Source organism: Drosophila subpulchrella, chromosome 2L (genome assembly GCF_014743375.2).
Source record: "Drosophila subpulchrella strain 33 F10 #4 breed RU33 chromosome 2L, RU_Dsub_v1.1 Primary Assembly, whole genome shotgun sequence".
Taxonomy (NCBI): Eukaryota; Metazoa; Arthropoda; class Insecta; order Diptera; family Drosophilidae; genus Drosophila; species Drosophila subpulchrella.
In genome coordinates, this window is record NC_050610.1 from 22,503,960 (window position 1) to 22,521,167 (window position 17,208).

The following is a 17,208-nucleotide window of genomic DNA, read 5'->3' on the forward strand; positions in this document are numbered from 1 at the left end:
GATTTTGAATTTATGAATGGCTTTCATTAAGTGCCGCTGTAAGTTGAGCTTTGCCTTGCGCTGACCTATATTTTGGTCTCTCTCGATTCCAGATTTTCTAAATGTTTGTAAAACGATCCAAACCATCGGGGTTGTAGTTTATAATAATCCATACTTAAAAGCATAAACAACCACCAGCCAAGGGCTGTGTAATTGATATTTTCTCACGCTCCATGATGTCACGCAGTAGTAAAGGTGTAAGGTAAAAGGTTTACGATTACAGGCCAAAGTAGTTAAATGCCACCCATTCATGCGGAGAAGGGCAAATCTTTTGGAGAGAGCTTGAGAGAAATGGGGAGAACTGGGTTTCTCAGAGAGACCCGCGTGTAACTGTTAACAGAGGTATGCTTATCATTCAAAATTTTACCACCCCATAGAGTAGAGCTTTTTTTGCGTCGTTGGGAAATTAAAATTTTATTTACCTTTTATGGGTAATATGTACATACAAATTTACGACAACTTAGCTGTTCCTTTATAACAGTGAAATAATGTTAGTACGGTTAAATCAAAGCTACATTATAAACAATCTTACAATGTATACATGTGATAAACTATGGTCTCCTTATATGTACAATCTAAATATGATATCTATTGTCATTTTTAAGAAACCTTAAAGACTAGCCAGTTAAAAACTTAAGGTATTTTGGCGGATTTAAGTAATAAAATATACTGATAACCCTCATTCAGTTCAGTTCTTAAATCCGTCAATAATAATAAGAAGACCGTTGACCTTGTAAAATTCTATTGTATAAATTGGAACACCAAAAGGTTTCTCCAAGAAACACTCACCCCCTCTAAAAAAGCCGGCTACTGCGCCACTGACCCTAAATAATAACAAGCAGTCAGTTTAAACTCCGTGAGTACGTGCTGGAGTGGTAAACAACATCCATCAAAAGTCGTACCAATATTGCGTGTGCTCGCTCTTTGACTCTGATTCTCTCGGGGGTTTTTAGTATTACACTCCGAGACCCTCTCTCGATTTAAAAAATACCAACACATCGAATGTGCGGTGAGCACAGACTCTGAAAACATGAGCTTTACTACGATTACTATATACGAGCTGAGCTGCCTCTGCTCTCACGACTTTTTTTTTGGACTGGACAAGGCGTAGCATATTGAACGTTTTTGGGTCTGGGTTCAGTATCGAACCGGCTTTCTACGACAGCGGATTGGAATCGCGGAGCGACAAAGTCGCCGGGCAAATGATGTGATATAGCCGGCTGCCCACCAGGCTAAGCAGAAATCAAATTAAGAAACCCCAAAACCGAAAAACACACACAATTCTCGAATCTTTTTTCGTGGGGCAGTGAGAAGAATTGCGAGAGGTGTACTAAAATTCTTGCCTAAGCGCGTGAGATAATCTCAGGCTGGGCATTGTGTCGCCTAATAAAATTCAAAAACCCGAAAGCTTCGAGTGTTAAATATACCTCATAAATCAAGAAGAAGCGTGTGTATTTGCTTTTAGGCAAATTAAAGTTGAATTACGTGTGCCGAAAAATAAAAGACTGAAGGCCATTCAAGGGTTGTTCAAAAGGAAAATTCGGTGAAAAGTCACCGAGTGTGTGTGTGTGTGTAAGTTGCGTGAGAAAAATCAATTCTGCATTTGGTGGAAAATTAAAGGAGAGGAGAGTAGAGAGGAGTTGAGTGGAAAGGACAAACCTAAAGGCTGGTTTTTGGGCTCCGAAAAACTCGTAACCGATGACAATTTGGCTTGACGAGGGTCTATTAGCGAAATCAATGCCATTATGGCTGATAGTGGAGGACCAGGATCCATAGATGCCGGTGGCGGAGGACCAGGAGGCGGAGCAGCCGGAGCAGGCGATGACGTGCCTCCAGTTCCAGCTGTTCGCCGGCGCCGTGCGCATGAGCAGAAATCCTCGAGAGAGCAAGTGGAGGAGGAGGAGAGCCAACAGCTGGAGACGTCGACGGTGACGAGGACATACATGAAGACCATCACCACCTCCCTGACCACCTCGAGTAGCTCTAACTTAGAGGAATTTGTCCTGGAAGAGCCTTTGGAGGCAGCTGCTCCTTCGCCCAATCAACAGAGATTGCGACAAAAGGTGGCCCAGTACGAAAAGGTCTGGTCGGATGGCTCTAATCCTGTAAAGCGACCCGCCGAGCAAAGCTCCGATGAGCTGCGTTTGGCCGACGACCAGGATGAGTACGATGCTGAGAATCCCTTTGAGATAGATGTGCACGAGATTGAGCGGCGACTGCGCCAGGAGAGGCAACGTGGCCTGGCCGAGGCGGAGGCAGCCAAGTTGGCCTTTCAGCAGGTGCAACTGAGGCACACGACTCCTCCGCGACGAGTGGAAGTCACCAGTGACCAGGTGGCGAGTCCCTTTAACGTGACCCTTCGCACTACCAGTCGCATGAGTCCAGGTGCCGAGCAAGGCAATGTGGAGGAGCACCTGGCGCCGTTTAATGTGACCCTTCGAACCACTCGCAGGACCAAGAAGAAGGAGCTCAAGGAACTGGAGAGCTTCCTTGAGGGAGAAAGAACTGTGCGAGAGGTGCCCTCTGCCGATGGCGTGAGGACCATCATCACCTCCTCGATGACCAGTGATGGCGGCTATGCCGAGGAGAAGATCTATCGCCATGGAGAGGGCTATGTTTCTCCAAGGGACTCCCCATCCTGGTCGCGTTCCAGTTACTCCAGCGAGCGATCCAGTGTGACGCCGCCGAGGAGCGTTGATCTGACCGCCGGCGGACGAAGGATACTAATCAAACTGGAGCAGGAAAGTGAACTAACCGAGGCGGACTTCACCAGGCAGAGGGACGAGACCGATTCGTTTGCCAGGGAGGGAGCCATGGCAACCGGCAACATTGACATTACCGTCGGCGGTAGCAACCCCCGCCGGCGTTTGTACCAGCAAACAACTGTCCAGGTGGGCGGTGGCAACCGCACTGCCACCCCCGAGGAGCTAACACCCCAAAGGCACATGCCGAGGGACTTAGACCTGGCCAGGAGCACCAACACGAAGACAATGCTAACATCCACGCCAATTGGCACGAAGGAGCAACCGCAAACGGGTCCGAAAACTCTAGTTAGTCCAGCTGCAACGTGCCAATTGCGCGGTTCTTCGACGGAAGAGCCCCGGAAAATTGTAAGCCACAAAACGATAACCAGCACAACGACCAAGTCCACCTCGTCCTCATCCTCCTCGTCCACGTCGCGTAAATTGATCGAAACGTCGCCGGTTGTCGCCGGGAATTGGAATATCTCATCGCAAATTCGTACCGGTAACAGCGATTTAGATATCGATAACGATTCGGACACCGAGGGCAGACCGGCCAGCAGTATTGTGATTGTGTCCACGCCCACGCGACACACCACACCGGCATCCCAATCCGCGTCCGTAACCCCATCCGCATCCACATCCGCATCAGCTGCCCACGCCCTCAGCGGCATCGGCACTTTCAGCAAGAGTCTGCGCCAGGATTATCAGACTCTGGCAACGCAAAGTGGCCGCAGCAACGAATCACCCAGCGACCAGGAATACCACGAGTTCCAGTCCACCATGGCGTCCATAAACTACGCCCGCAGCAATTCCCAGTACGACAGCCATATCAAGGAGAAACGAGGTAAAAATCGGGAGCAGTACGGATAGGATATACTACCAATACAATACTCAGGAATATATATGTTTAGGGATACCCAGGAATAGATGAGTTTAGGTATAGGATAGGTTTCATATTGGTCTTAAACATGAAAGGGGGTATATTAAAGATAATTCAGAAAAAATGTTATGAAGATTGGTAGCTTTTCTAAGATTTTTGTATTTTTAAAGAGCAAAGTTTTGAAATCTTCTCAATTTAAAAAATGAAAAAATTATTCCAGAATATTATATGATACTATAAAATGTTCCTTAATTTTACACAATGTATTATATTAGATACATATTGGAAAGGTCGTCTCAAAAAATGCTTGCTGTGTTTTTAACATTTTAAATAATTTTCTTTAACATAATTCAACAATATGCATTGTATTCTTAAATTAAAAAAATCTTGGGACTCCTGATAAAAGAATAATTTTAAAACCTTATAAATTCAAATAAATTCTTCTAAGACTGTAGTTCAGAACTTCACACTCGTATAATATTTCACTTCCAAGGTTTTAAAAACCTTTATTCCAAGTCTTAATTGTTAAGACTGCATTCCCTGTACCCTTATCTTCCACAACTAAACCAAGGTAATCCCCCATTTAGTTCATTTTGAGGTAGATCTTATCTGTAACAAGTTTATACCCCTGCCCGCCAGTGGTATCTAGATAACGGAAATAGCAATGCTCAGTTATTTCGCTCGTTTCCCGTTTAGAAAACGATATCTATATTATAGGCAAAGGTATTTTTAGAAGATTCTATAGATTGTCAAGGTCAGGCGGCGGTACTTTGCGGTTACACCTGGTTCCCAGAGACATTTGTATGCTTAATTAATTATTACACAAAAACAATCGATAATAAAACGTCCGAAATGACATCATCCAACGATTTGAGACGCAGAAATTCGAACTTTAACTTGTTTCGCTGGCAGGCTTTATTATGGCTGTCGTTATAAGTCAGTCGGTCGGTTGGTCGCACCCCGAACTTCTATACTATCTGGCGATTTATATTATTTATATACTGGCGCACAGTGCGTTTGTTATGTATTCGACTGTTGGCAAGCAGTTTGTTACCTCTTTCCTTGGGTCGGGACAAAATGGGAATTTATTGGCAGCCAAAAGCACTCGAACTACCCCCAGAACAGGTTGATGTTGGTGATGATGATGATGGGGGGTTTGGTACTGCAGGATCGCTGTCTATTATGTGACCTCCTCGGCTGTTATTATGTTAAGCACAACAACCAATTAAGTGTCTGGCAGGCTGTCTGTCTTTCCCTCTGCGAAAATGTAGATCCGAGTGGATTGAACAGCCTGTCCCCCGAATGACTAGCGCAATTTTCGGTTAGCACTTGACAATACACATTGTACATAGGTATAGGCAAATATTTTCAGACACATATTTGTATCTATAGATACGCCCTGACGTTCATTTGGGTGTATTATTAATATATGAACATTTTGCGTGCATTATCTTTAATATATGTATGATGATTGTCGGGGAAAAGTCCTATTCGCATAAAGAATATTTTATGGAAATTGATTTTTCATGTTTGCCATTTGGGTTGCTGAAAGGTTTTTGTGGGCTGTTTTATTTATAGGTGATTAATAGGTTTCGATAAAATCGGACAGGTGGAATATGTTGAAGGATTATTACGCAGTTTTTAGGTCACGTCCGAGAATTATGATAGCTAATTTAACTTTCTTATTATAATTTTAATGTATTACTCATGTTCTTAAAACTGAAAGTCAAAGCCTTTTGTAGGGTATTGCAAAAAACTAAAATATTTACAAATCGTTAGATGTCTTCATATGACAATTAGTGAGCATAAATCAAGTTTGCGTGAGCCAAAGTATTATTTTTCCTCTTCTCGGATCATCGTCAATGTCAGCATAACGGCTCGCTGTCAAATATTTTGATGTTGCGTGTTTCCAGCAAACTTTTCGACTGCCTCGATAAGTTTGTTTGACAAAGCAGCTAAAATGTGCCCCAAATGTGTGCCATATAACTATATTGGCAGGCCTCTCCACACACACAATATATATCATATCATATAATATATTCCGACATGGGGACAGCACTTTATAAATTTATAAACCAGCTAAGAGTACGTCAAGCGTTCACTAATTGATGACAGTCACATGGATATATAGTATATAGTAAACTATTGATTGGTGGCTTTTGACTTGGTTTCAATATGTGTCCTCACTTTCACGGCAATTATCATTAATGCTATTTTAAAGGGTGAGCAAAAAAACAAAAAAAACCTGCAACTCTTTCAATATTTATGATATAGCTTAGCGGTATATCAGCCATTCAGCTTCATCAAGCCGCAGTTCAAAGCCGATTTCGGCAATGAATATGATTTATGAGAGATATTCAATGCTTGTCTCGATGGAAATGGAAATGTTTTCAAAACAATGTATTATCTCAGGCGATCTGCCCCATCGGTCCCTCATTGTAAGTAATCCACACAAACGGAACTATTCGAACAGCAGCCGTACAACTGAGATCATCGCCGAGTTATTTATTGATTCTGGTATTGTCACTAACTGTCAGTTGTAATATTTATAGGGCATGTAGTTGAGCGGCTTTTAATTGATGCCTAAAATGCGGTCCAGAGAAGTTGGCGCCTCGCATTGAAATTTGAGCTGGGGCTTGTAAATTAAGAAGCGAATCAAGTTTACACACAAAGCCGAACTTGAAGTATGCTTCTAACCCACAAAGTATATGTATTTTGGCATTTATTCTTATGTGGGAGGAGATTCCACTCCAGATGTGGCTCATGTGGCCAAAGAAATTAAAAATTCTTAATTTCGTGGCTACCTCCTCTTCAATTTTTAGTTCTGCTCGTGGGCAGATCTTTTGAAGACCTCTTCTGAAGATTCTTTTGCGGTTTTCGTCGGTTCAAACAAATTATCATTTTTGTTTTTCAAGCAGTTTTTTGTTGCCTTATTTATTTTCTTTACGTTTTTAGGTGCTCAATCATTTAGTTTTGGCTATCGGTATCTGCTCGTTTAGTAAACGGTATTAATGACAAGAATAAATAAACATACAGCAGAGTACATATACTTAGTTATGACGCAATCCAACCACTTGACTCTGTTTGAATATGTATGAATCCGCATATCGTATTTGCATCTAATATTTTCGAGTAGCTGTGAAATGCCTAATGGGTTGGGGGTGGTTGGTTATGGTGAGGATGGGTTGGAAGGGGAGTGGCAACCTGTCGAAGGCAATGGAGCGTAAAGTTAAGTAATGCCATTTATAAGACTCTTCAACATGTTGACTACAGGCAATTTATGCGGGCCTTTGCTGACATACTCGCTGCTCACTTGTCGCCGCAGGTGACACCTACAAGTGCAACTCGACACACCTCACTGGTTTTCATCGTTTTGTGTTGAAATTTAAATTTAAATTTAAGCGAAATTTAAACAGTTGATATAATAATAATACGGTCTATGCTGGAGTGATCATCACATGGTCGATTGCCTTTGGGGAAGGTCAACATTATGAGTAGTTTGGTTTATTATAATATCAAAGTGCCTTATCGAGTTGCACAAACTTTATAGTATTATCAAGTAAGATACTGTTTTGGAGGTTTTGTGAAGGAATGTGCGATAGTAATGGCATTTTGAAAGAGATAAGAGTTTAAAAGGTGGTTTATAATTTGTTTTCCTAGTTTTAAAGACCCCAATTAGAATTTTCTCTATTCTTTATTATCCATTGGGTCGTGCCCCAAATAATTAAGCCAATAAACATCGGTTTTTACATTACGGAAATCCCCTGCCGCATAACCCAGAACATTTAATTCAACGCACTTCCGTTGAAAAGCCCAACATATGCTCTATATCGTCTGGATTGAAACGCACTCCCCTCAAACGATTCGATTGCCTTTTGTTTATGCAAATGTATAGGAACATGTTTCGTATTTGGTGTGGTTTTTTTCTATTTTTCTGGTAGGGAAACCCAAACAATTAGCTATGCGTGAAAGTAAATAAACTATTTTTACCAAACACTTATTTTTTGTTCGCTCACTGAGCTTCTTTTCTATTTATGTTCTGTAACTAGGCCAAATCAGAGAAACGGGCGACTGAAGCTAAGTATATAGCAAACTGACTGACCTTTTGAGTACTTGACTTTTAAGTGTTAATACTTTTGGTAAATGGTAATTTATTTTAAAGGGGAGAAAAGCTCATAGGTTTCATTCATAAAACCGTATATGTATTTTCTAAGAATATATCCACTACGCTTTGGACGCGCTCATTAAACAGGAAAAATAGCGAAAAAAACATAAATAACAATCCACCGACTTAACATTATAATCATCATCATTAACTCACTGACTGACTAAACCATTCATAAGATGAAGTAAAAAAGAACCGACAACCGAAACTGTAAAAGAGGAGAACGAAACAATTTACCGCTGTTGAAATTCTTTGTTTTCGCTTCTGAAGAATCTATAATGTACATTGCCTCGGGGATCTGGCAATCATTTCATACATCATTATTGAAATGGAAATTGAAATTAACGAACCTCAGAAGTCATTCAACTTGAACGTTACTCCCTGGCCTGATTTTACCCCTGTTAATTGTTCTACGCATAATGCGGTGTACAAATCAAACTCGTTTCTGTATGCTTTTACTTTTGATATTGCTGTTCGATTTCGTTTATAACGTTGAAGTTTTTCCGACTCTATCTTAACTGAACGAGTAATTGAGTATGGGAAATATAATTGCCTTCGATTTAATTGGGGCCTATAGGTTTAGTTTACATTACATTGCTACATAAAAGTCGAGTTTTGGAAAGGTTTTTAAATAGGTTACTCTGTAGTCACACATCATTTCCATATCCAAGGCCGGATTTATGGAAATTTTAAAACAATAACAGTATAATTTTGGAACAATCTTCCGAAATTCGCAAAATTAAAATGAAATTTTGATAGTAATCAGTATAAAACAAAAAATATTTGTATAATTTGAAAGTCATAAAGTTTACAGATTAGGCAGTAATTGAACACTTTATTAATTTGTAAATTGTTAAGATTTCGATTACGTAATCGCCCTGGTTCAGAAAGTGCTATACAAAGTTTGATTAGCTTGACCCGTATTATATACACCACATCGTTGAGTAGTCCTTATCAGATCCCACAACTTCAAGTGCATTTTTTTCTTATCTTTGCAATAATTGGCAAACGTTTTGCTATCAGCTATCAATTTAACAAAAATTCACAAGATTTATAGCACACTACAATTTTAACTAATCAACATGTGTCACATATACATTTATTTTTGGTCTGGCCAAGACCAAAATACTACAAACATAGCCAACTAGTTTTTATAAAGAAAATATATTCAGTATGCCAAATGCGGTAGTTAAGTTAATATATTCGCAAACATTAGAGATTTTTTACCAAAAATATCAGGTTTATTTTAAGCGGGTCTTTGAAGAGGCGTCTAACGTTTTTGAACAAAACAACTTAGTTGTTTGGGGATAACTATAGACATGTATATATTATTTTCTAAATTAAAAAGAAGTGAATTTATAATTTATAATTTATAATTTGTGTATCGTAGCTGTTGATTCAAAAAATAAACATTTTTAATTTCTGATCAAATTTATTCAAACATGTTTTTATAAATTTAGAACACCCTAATTATAATTATTTTTAAACAATCATAACAGGTTAAAAAAAAGTTTGATAAGAGCAAAATCAGGTTAGTGACCAAAGAAACAGCTACCTTATATATAGCACTTTCTAAATAAATACTAAGGTAACCTGAAGCCAGGAAAAAATTTAAATTGAATGTAATCACCTTATTTTTTATTTATTTTGTTTTTACCCAGAGCGTTTACAAAAGTTCCTTGCCAACAAGTGATTTAAACATGCCACATGTGTTAATTATTTGTGGGACCCTGCAGCATCAAATCTTTACAAGCCATTAGAGCATTTTAAAAGTGTCTGAAAGAACCATAAAAATGACCATTAGGTTGGGTTTGGTATTTTACCTTGCTTCAAGTTCAACCAATTGCACAAATTTGTGGGTTTTGCCTATGCCGAATGTTGGCTAAATTATTTCTTTCACTTTAGAAAGACTAATATATACACACGACTTTCAGTTGCTTTGCAAATTGCGCAACCTTGAACTAATTTCTATTTAAATAATCTTTTGTCAACATTTCAAAAATTGCGTCACTCAGCCCGCGCAATAAATGAATGAAAATTCAAATCTAGAGGAATTGAAAATATAAGAGAAAAAATTGAGTGGATCATTTGAAATTAATTATTACAATTTGTGTGTGTTCTTACTTTGTAAATTGTTTTGATAATTGGCTAAGCATTTGACGGCTTTCATGGCTTCGTCAATTTATTTTTATGTAATAATTCTTATTCCAAGCATTCCTCGTGTCTAACTGTAGAAATTTTCCATTTTCGAAAACTGAGTATTTCTTATTTATTACGGGAAATCTATTTTCGCTTCATATTGCTGGCATGCCTTTGGCCCAATGCCAGAAATCAAATAGACCACGCACTGGGCCAAGTATTTTTGGAGTTCAGTTCCCAATGGGCTGGATTTTTTAGTCTGGTGGGGATGGGTATGGGGATTTTCACCAGACAGCTGCTGGCTACCATTTTCCATTTTCATTTCGACTGCACTTTTCCATAATGACTCTGCTTAATGCGTTTCTTTTTCGCTCTCTTCTGTATATTTTGATAAATGTTTACAAATTTATGTTTTTAACGCTTTGTTTATTATTTCAATTTGTCGGCTAAAGAATTAAATTGAAGTAATTAAGGCACACAAAAAATTAATAAATATTTGGTTTGTCCGATCTGAGAATTCGTGTTTACAATTCGCGGTCTACCTTTTGACGCATGGAAAGGGTCAACGAAATTGGAAAGATTTTGCGGTGTTTTGTTTATGAGCTGGTTTTGGGTATACAACATTATTATTTCAATGATTCATTGGAAAAAATTCTACAAATGTTAACATAAAAATTAAAATTTAATGATATTTTTGGGTGGTAAATGAATAAAATGAAAGTACTATACATTTTTTAGTGCCCATTACTTTTTTTTTTTTTTTTTTTTTTACTGAAGAAAATAAACATGATGTCATCGGTTTATACACCAGCTTAACTGATAATTCAATTAAGGCAAACATCAGTTTTAAAGGCAAACGCAACCGAAATGAAAACGAAAAACTGGTATAAAAGTTTTATACCCTGTGCATACCAAGAAATGTATCTTATCGGTTGTTTTCGGTATCTTTGGTAGTATCGTCATGTCTCTTTTTTGCCTTTTATGTCTCTGTCGTATCGGCTGCCGACACTTGTCCAACAATTAATTGCAAATGAACGAAATGTATTCCTCATTTACTGACATTTACCTGTTTTTCTCTTTTTTTTTTAATTTTCAGAGGAGCAAGAACGTGTGCAGAAGAAGACATTCACTAATTGGATTAATTCATACCTATTGAAGGTGAGTCTATCTTGTGTCTAACCCCCATGAACGTCTCAATCGATTTGCCTTTCGTCTTGAGAGTGCGGTGCCAATGAATTTTGTCTACACCAAGTGGCATTGGAATTTGCATATAGATTTGCATGTGATAAACCAAGCGTGAGAGGTTTTTGTGTCTGCCAAAAAACTAAACAAAATCAAACTTAAAACCTAAATGGATTAAGGGGCGTGACATGTCCATCACTCTGAATACAAAATCAGAAATTACGCGTGATAAGCGTATTTAAGCTTTTATTTGTCGAGTAATTATGATGGAATAATAAGCGAAAAGCGGTTGTTCAGAGATATTGTGATATAACAGGCATTAAATGCGTGAAATTTGAAGGTTGTTTAGGGGTTTGTCAAGTAAGGCAGTGAATATATTTTAAACGTGATTTATGGCGGTTGAATTTTAAATGTTATACTTTTTTTAAACCTTTTTCTGTTAAAAATCTTAATAACACATTTTTGTGTTTACATATAATTAGGTAGGTACTCTTTTTTTTATTAACTTTCAGAATTTCAGTAATTTTGCCTCTGGGTTTTTGATCTTTTATAGCCATGCAAAAATGTTTAAAGCCCACAACTTCTATCATTAGCATAAACCTTTTTCTGTTAAAAAACTTAATACATTTTTGTGTTTAAATATAATTAGGTAGGTACTTTTTTTCTGAGGTTACGGAATTTCAGTTATTTTGCCTCTGGTTTTTTTAATCTTTTATAGCCTCGCAAAAATGTTTAAAGCCCACAACTTCTATCATTAGCATAAATGTGAGTAAATATGTACCTTCAGGTTCTGCGCAAACATTTGTCATGTCTGAACATATTCTTCGCTGGATAGCTTCCAAGAATACTAATGCTAGAAATTCCTCAATGCATTTGTCTAGGTGCTCTCCATCTTTCTTCACTTTAGCCTTTTAACAATGCAAAAAAGATTGGAAAGAAAAGTGGTTGGATGGAATCGAAAGAGAGCCAGAAGTTGACGGCTGTCTAACCAAACAACGGGAGAAGAGAGTTGCATTAATGATAGTTCCGTTTCTGGCGGGGATCGGCTGGTGGCTTCAATTGCCTTGCCATTAACCCGCAAGAAAAACCCACGCGACGCCTACTGACTTACTTTCTTGTCCCGAACGGAGGTGATTTAATGCACTTTTCAGTCTTTTCAGACTTTTCAGACCCCCGGTCTGCGGCCAAAGTCGCAGATTGAGTGAGCCATGTTTCGTTTGGTGTCTCAAATGCGTTATCTTTTAATACCAACGGCAATCTACAGACATGAGCCGGCCATTTTTTACGTCCCACACTGCTGTGGAAAAAATATTAGTAGTAATTGGAAACCTCATAAAAAAGATTATCCCACAAAATATATCTAGCAAATTTTAGAGGTATTTTTTAAGTAATTGCTTATAATAATGTCAAATAAGCTTTTTCATTTTGCGTAGACTCATTGAGTGTTAAAAAAATTTGTGAAGGTTTTGGCTAACCCATAAATATAAATATTATTTAAAAGATTTAAAAGATCTATATAGCTAAATCCTATAAAACCCATATCTTTCTATTAACTTACTATAAATTATAGATTTATTCTAGTAAAATAATTCTACGAATAGAAAATTGAATACGTTTTTGAAAAATCCTTTGAAACCTATATTAATTTAGAAATAAAAACCTAGATCATTAGGATTATAAATGATATGATATCATTTTTTAATTTTTAATAAACTTTTTTTTTTAATGCTGGAAAGCTGTTACCCTTTTTCCTCTACTGTGCATGGAGTGCTAAGAAATGAGAAATACTGTTGCCGGCCGGCCGGCAATTATTCCAATACAATCCAATCCGGGCAGCCATTGAAAACCAGTTCCTCGCCTCGGAGAGTGCAACTCGATAAGGCTGCCAGTTGAAGTTGTGTGCCACACAAAAGGAGCAGCAGACATGCAAAGCTCTCCGATTCCGTCTCCGAAACCGAATTGATTTTCAAGAATGCGTGGGCCCGGCTTTCCTGATTGAAGTCATATTTCAGTCGTCCCAGGAGTCGGAGGAGATGCAACATCTACATCGGAGTTATGCAATATGCAAATGAGTCATTTAATGTGCATAATGACAGGGCAAATTTGCTGTCGCTGCCATTGCAATTGCACAACGATTGACTTGACACGTTTCACTAAGGCAATAAATATTACAGCTGCCTTTGCTAATAAAAAGTGATTTATTTAATTTGTTTTTACCTATTGAAGCTTCGTTAGACCCGTCAATTAGCAGGCATCTTCCATTTCCCCACATTGTATCTAACAGATACATACCCACAGTTAAAAAAAAAGCATTTGATGGGGGGCAGCCCAAAATTGTTGGATTGGTATTCGTTTTGTTTTTCAAGCTCAGTTCAAGGTGAACGAGGTTTTTTATATTTTTATCGCCGGTTTCGCTGGCGACCCAAAAACCCGCTCTGGACGCTCGCTTTTCATAGAATTTGATTAAAATTTATGAATTAATTTAAGCGCTTCGGAACCGGCGTGGTGGGTCTCCAGTGACATACATCTCGTTGGATGTTCAATTTTTGAGTGGCCCCACATCACATATCCCCAGTTGTCCACACCCCGAGTTCGCTTTCATGTCTTTATGACATAATTGATGGCAACGCCCCAGCACGAGTCGTGCCCTCCAGTTCGTAACTCCCGCATGGGAAACTATTTCTGGGGTCCATAAAACCAAAGTGAAAGGATCAAGCTATTAGAGGTGATTAAATTAGAAAGGATTTCGTGGCGGGAAAGTGGGTTACGATAGCTGTTGCTAGAAACATTTGTCAGGTGCTCATCTAATTGTGTTGGACAGGTGACAAGTGAAAAGATTAGAAAAGATTTACAATCCTCTCAGTCTCTGAATCACCCAGAGTAACGGATAATGGTTATGACTGACTTATATAGTTTGTGGGGGAATTACATACCATAAATAAATTTAATTCTAAAACCCGTTTACATTTCTTTTTTTTAAGAAGAAAATATATAATTGTGTCGAATAGAATGTATACTTAGGATAAATATATATTTTTTATATAGAAGATGGACTCAACATATAAAACAGATAAATATTTAAAACTTGTTATAATATTTTTAGGCACCTTAAAATGGTTCCAACTTATTAAACTAACTGGAGGTTATTATAATAGTTTTTTCTTACTATAAATTATATATAGCAACCGGGACTCAACATTTAAACCAGATAAATATTTAAAGCTTCGACACCTTTAAGACCTGTTAGAACATTTTTAGGCATTAAATATGGTTCCAATTGATCTTCTTATCAACTTAACTGGCGGTAAATTTAATACTCAGCGGTCTGATCAAGGCAAGGTACCCATTTGGCGATTAGCCGGTAAGACCCAGTTTTTTTTTGATGTCATGTTCGGGGAGTATTAAGTTCCTAAGAGACGCCCAGGCAATGGCTGTAATGACATATGTCAGCCCGAAATAAACAGCGGAAAGACAAAAAACTTTTTATATAAAGCACTATGACACCATAAAGTCCGGAACTTAATGGAAAAAAAGATAGGCGTATCTAGTGGAACAGGAAACGGAAGCATTGAAATTGATTTCGCTATGTCTGTTCTGAAGGAGAATTCACACAAAAATGAAAAGTTTTTGCTGTAAAAAGTTTTTCCAAGCATTGTCATTGTCTTTTGCATGTTGGCAACAGTTGAATAAAGTTTTGCAGAAACTATTTACCCACAAGAAAGCTCAATTAAATGCTACACTCAATTACAATGAATTTTCGCCGCTTTGTTGGTTTGTTTGTTTGTTTTCTTGGTGCCACTTCCGTTGCTGCGGCCTTAATGGCATTACCTTAAAAATTGTAATCTTTGCGGTGGATTCAAGTTAAATGCCTGCTCGTGCCATTTGCCAATTTGTCTTGGCTCGCACTGAAGTATCACCGCAAATTTTCGCTATGGCAAACAGCAATTTAAACTATTTTAATTGATTTAATGCGCCTTAATTTTGAGCGTATCCGTGAGTTGCATTTAATTGATTACCCAAAAATAAACTTATGCAAAACCTGAATGAGCATTCAAAGGCAAAACATTAAATCTGTTCACTGCACCCCATTAAGTTTGTATGTTTTCTTAGCCATAAGTGCAAAACGTTTGCGTAGTGCACATAATATGGTCATAAAAGTGATAATAAAAAGTACACCAAATAGCTTTTTAAGGCAATTATGGGTTACTTTGCCCTCTTTAAGGGAGAGAGTTGATAAAATTAATTAAATTACGGGAAATAAGCGGTGAAGCTTTGATAAGTGATAAGCACTAAATAGGGTATTTTAATGGTACTTTTCTGGGCTAAGATTTAAAGCTTATAGCAATGTCTTTACCTTTTTATGATATTGCAAAACCTCTAATACAAAGTACCATTTCCTAATACTCTTAAGATAAGGTGGTGCTTTTCTAGGTTAAGATTAAAAGCATAACATATTTTCTCCTCCATTTTTTAACGCTGAAAAACCTGGAATTAAAAATACCATTTCATTCTACACTAAAAATATTTGTTAAAATATTTTCGAAATATTGAGTATGAAATGTATAAACATTACGAAATTGTTCCTTACTATCCAGTATAATCAATTCAATAAATTCTAATCTATCAACTTATTCATCCATTTCAGCGTGTTCCACCGCTTCGTATCGATGATTTAATCAATGACTTACGCGATGGTACGAAACTAATTGCACTGCTGGAAGTTCTGTCCGGAGAACGCCTGCCCGTGGAGAAGGGTCGCGTTTTGAGACGTCCACATTTCCTCAGCAATGCCAATACGGCCCTGCAATTTTTGGCCAGCAAACGGATCAAGTTGGTTAATATTAATCCCGCAGATCTGGTGGACGGGAGACCACCAGTTGTGTTGGGTTTGATATGGACAATCATCTTGTACTTCCAGGTAAGAATGCTTATGCACTTAAAATTCTAGTTTAATACACACCAAGTGCACCAGTTCACGAATTGAGAGCACCACCAAAAATTGGTTGCTAGTTGTACACCTTCTCACGAGGCTACCACCAGTAGAGATGTACACACTCCAAGTCAAAAATCCCACAAATCTGTTAAAACTTTGAACGTAATTAACCCCATGAACCTTCTTTTTCTATATACTTTTTTATTGATATCATAATCTTAAAACGTACACAAGCTTCGTAAAAAGAGGCGGAAAAACTTAGTAGTAGTTATAAATTATGCGCCACAGGTGGGTCCAAGTCGAACGTAATTGTTGTATTGTCGTGTGTACCTCATACATATATCTTTTTATGGGTAGAAAATCGTTTTTAGTTGGTAGCCAAAACCTTTTAAGGCACTTCCATATCTTAAGTTTTACCATTACATTGCATTGCATGCGGGAAGTATTGAAATTTTAACTAATTCAATTATGTATTCATCATAGATCGAGGAGAACAGCCGCAACCTAGAGTATTTGGGTCATGGTATTGGCGGTTCGGTTAGTTCCCTCGACAGTGTTGGCAACCAGAAGCACGGCGATCTGAAGGCTGAGAAATGGAAGCAGGGTGCCAGGAAGACCCTGCTCAACTGGGTGACCAACGCCTTGCCAAAGTGAGTACAGAAAATCTTAAGTGTTATTCATATTAATTTATATACCTTTGTTAAATAGGGAGAGTGGTGTGGAGGTGAAGGATTTCGGCGCCAGCTGGAGAGATGGCGTCGCTTTCCTGGCCCTCATCGATGCCATCAAGGCGAACCTGGTCAACTTGGCTGAGCTGAAGAAGGCCAGCAACCGCCAGCGTTTGGAGACTGCTTTCGATGTGGCCGAAAGCAAACTGGGCATTGCCAAGCTCCTGGACGCTGAGGATGTGGACGTACCCAAGCCGGACGAGAAGAGTATCATGACATATGTGGCGCAATTTTTGCACAAGTATCCTGAACCTAAGGTGGGTCTAATGATATTTAAATAAAAAAAAATAATACGACTTCATAAGATGTTAATTATGATGATGATCTCAAATAATAACTTTTATGTATAACTATTTGAATATTATATTATAATCACCTAACTTACAAAATAAAATTTT

At 38.1% G+C, this 17,208-nt stretch overlaps 1 protein-coding gene across 12 annotated transcripts in view; it reads left to right on the top strand.

Annotated features, from left to right (window-relative positions):
* LOC119548883 (nesprin-1) overlaps positions 1 to 17,208 on the top strand; it is a 109,502-nt gene that overhangs the window by 8,050 nt on the left and 84,244 nt on the right. For 11 of the 12 annotated variants that reach the window (XM_037856515.1, XM_037856518.1, XM_037856516.1 and 8 more), the window contains exons 1-5: positions 1,770 to 3,627; positions 11,064 to 11,125; positions 15,795 to 16,067; positions 16,566 to 16,732; positions 16,791 to 17,067. In XM_037856515.1, coding sequence (XP_037712443.1) covers positions 1,785 to 3,627; positions 11,064 to 11,125; positions 15,795 to 16,067; positions 16,566 to 16,732; positions 16,791 to 17,067 — 2,622 coding nt within the window. In that variant the 5' untranslated portion in view covers positions 1,770 to 1,784. Of the gene's footprint in view, positions 1 to 1,769; positions 3,628 to 11,063; positions 11,126 to 15,794; positions 16,068 to 16,565; positions 16,733 to 16,790; positions 17,068 to 17,208 lie in introns of those variants that run through there. The other variant, XM_037856526.1, reaches the window with a different exon arrangement.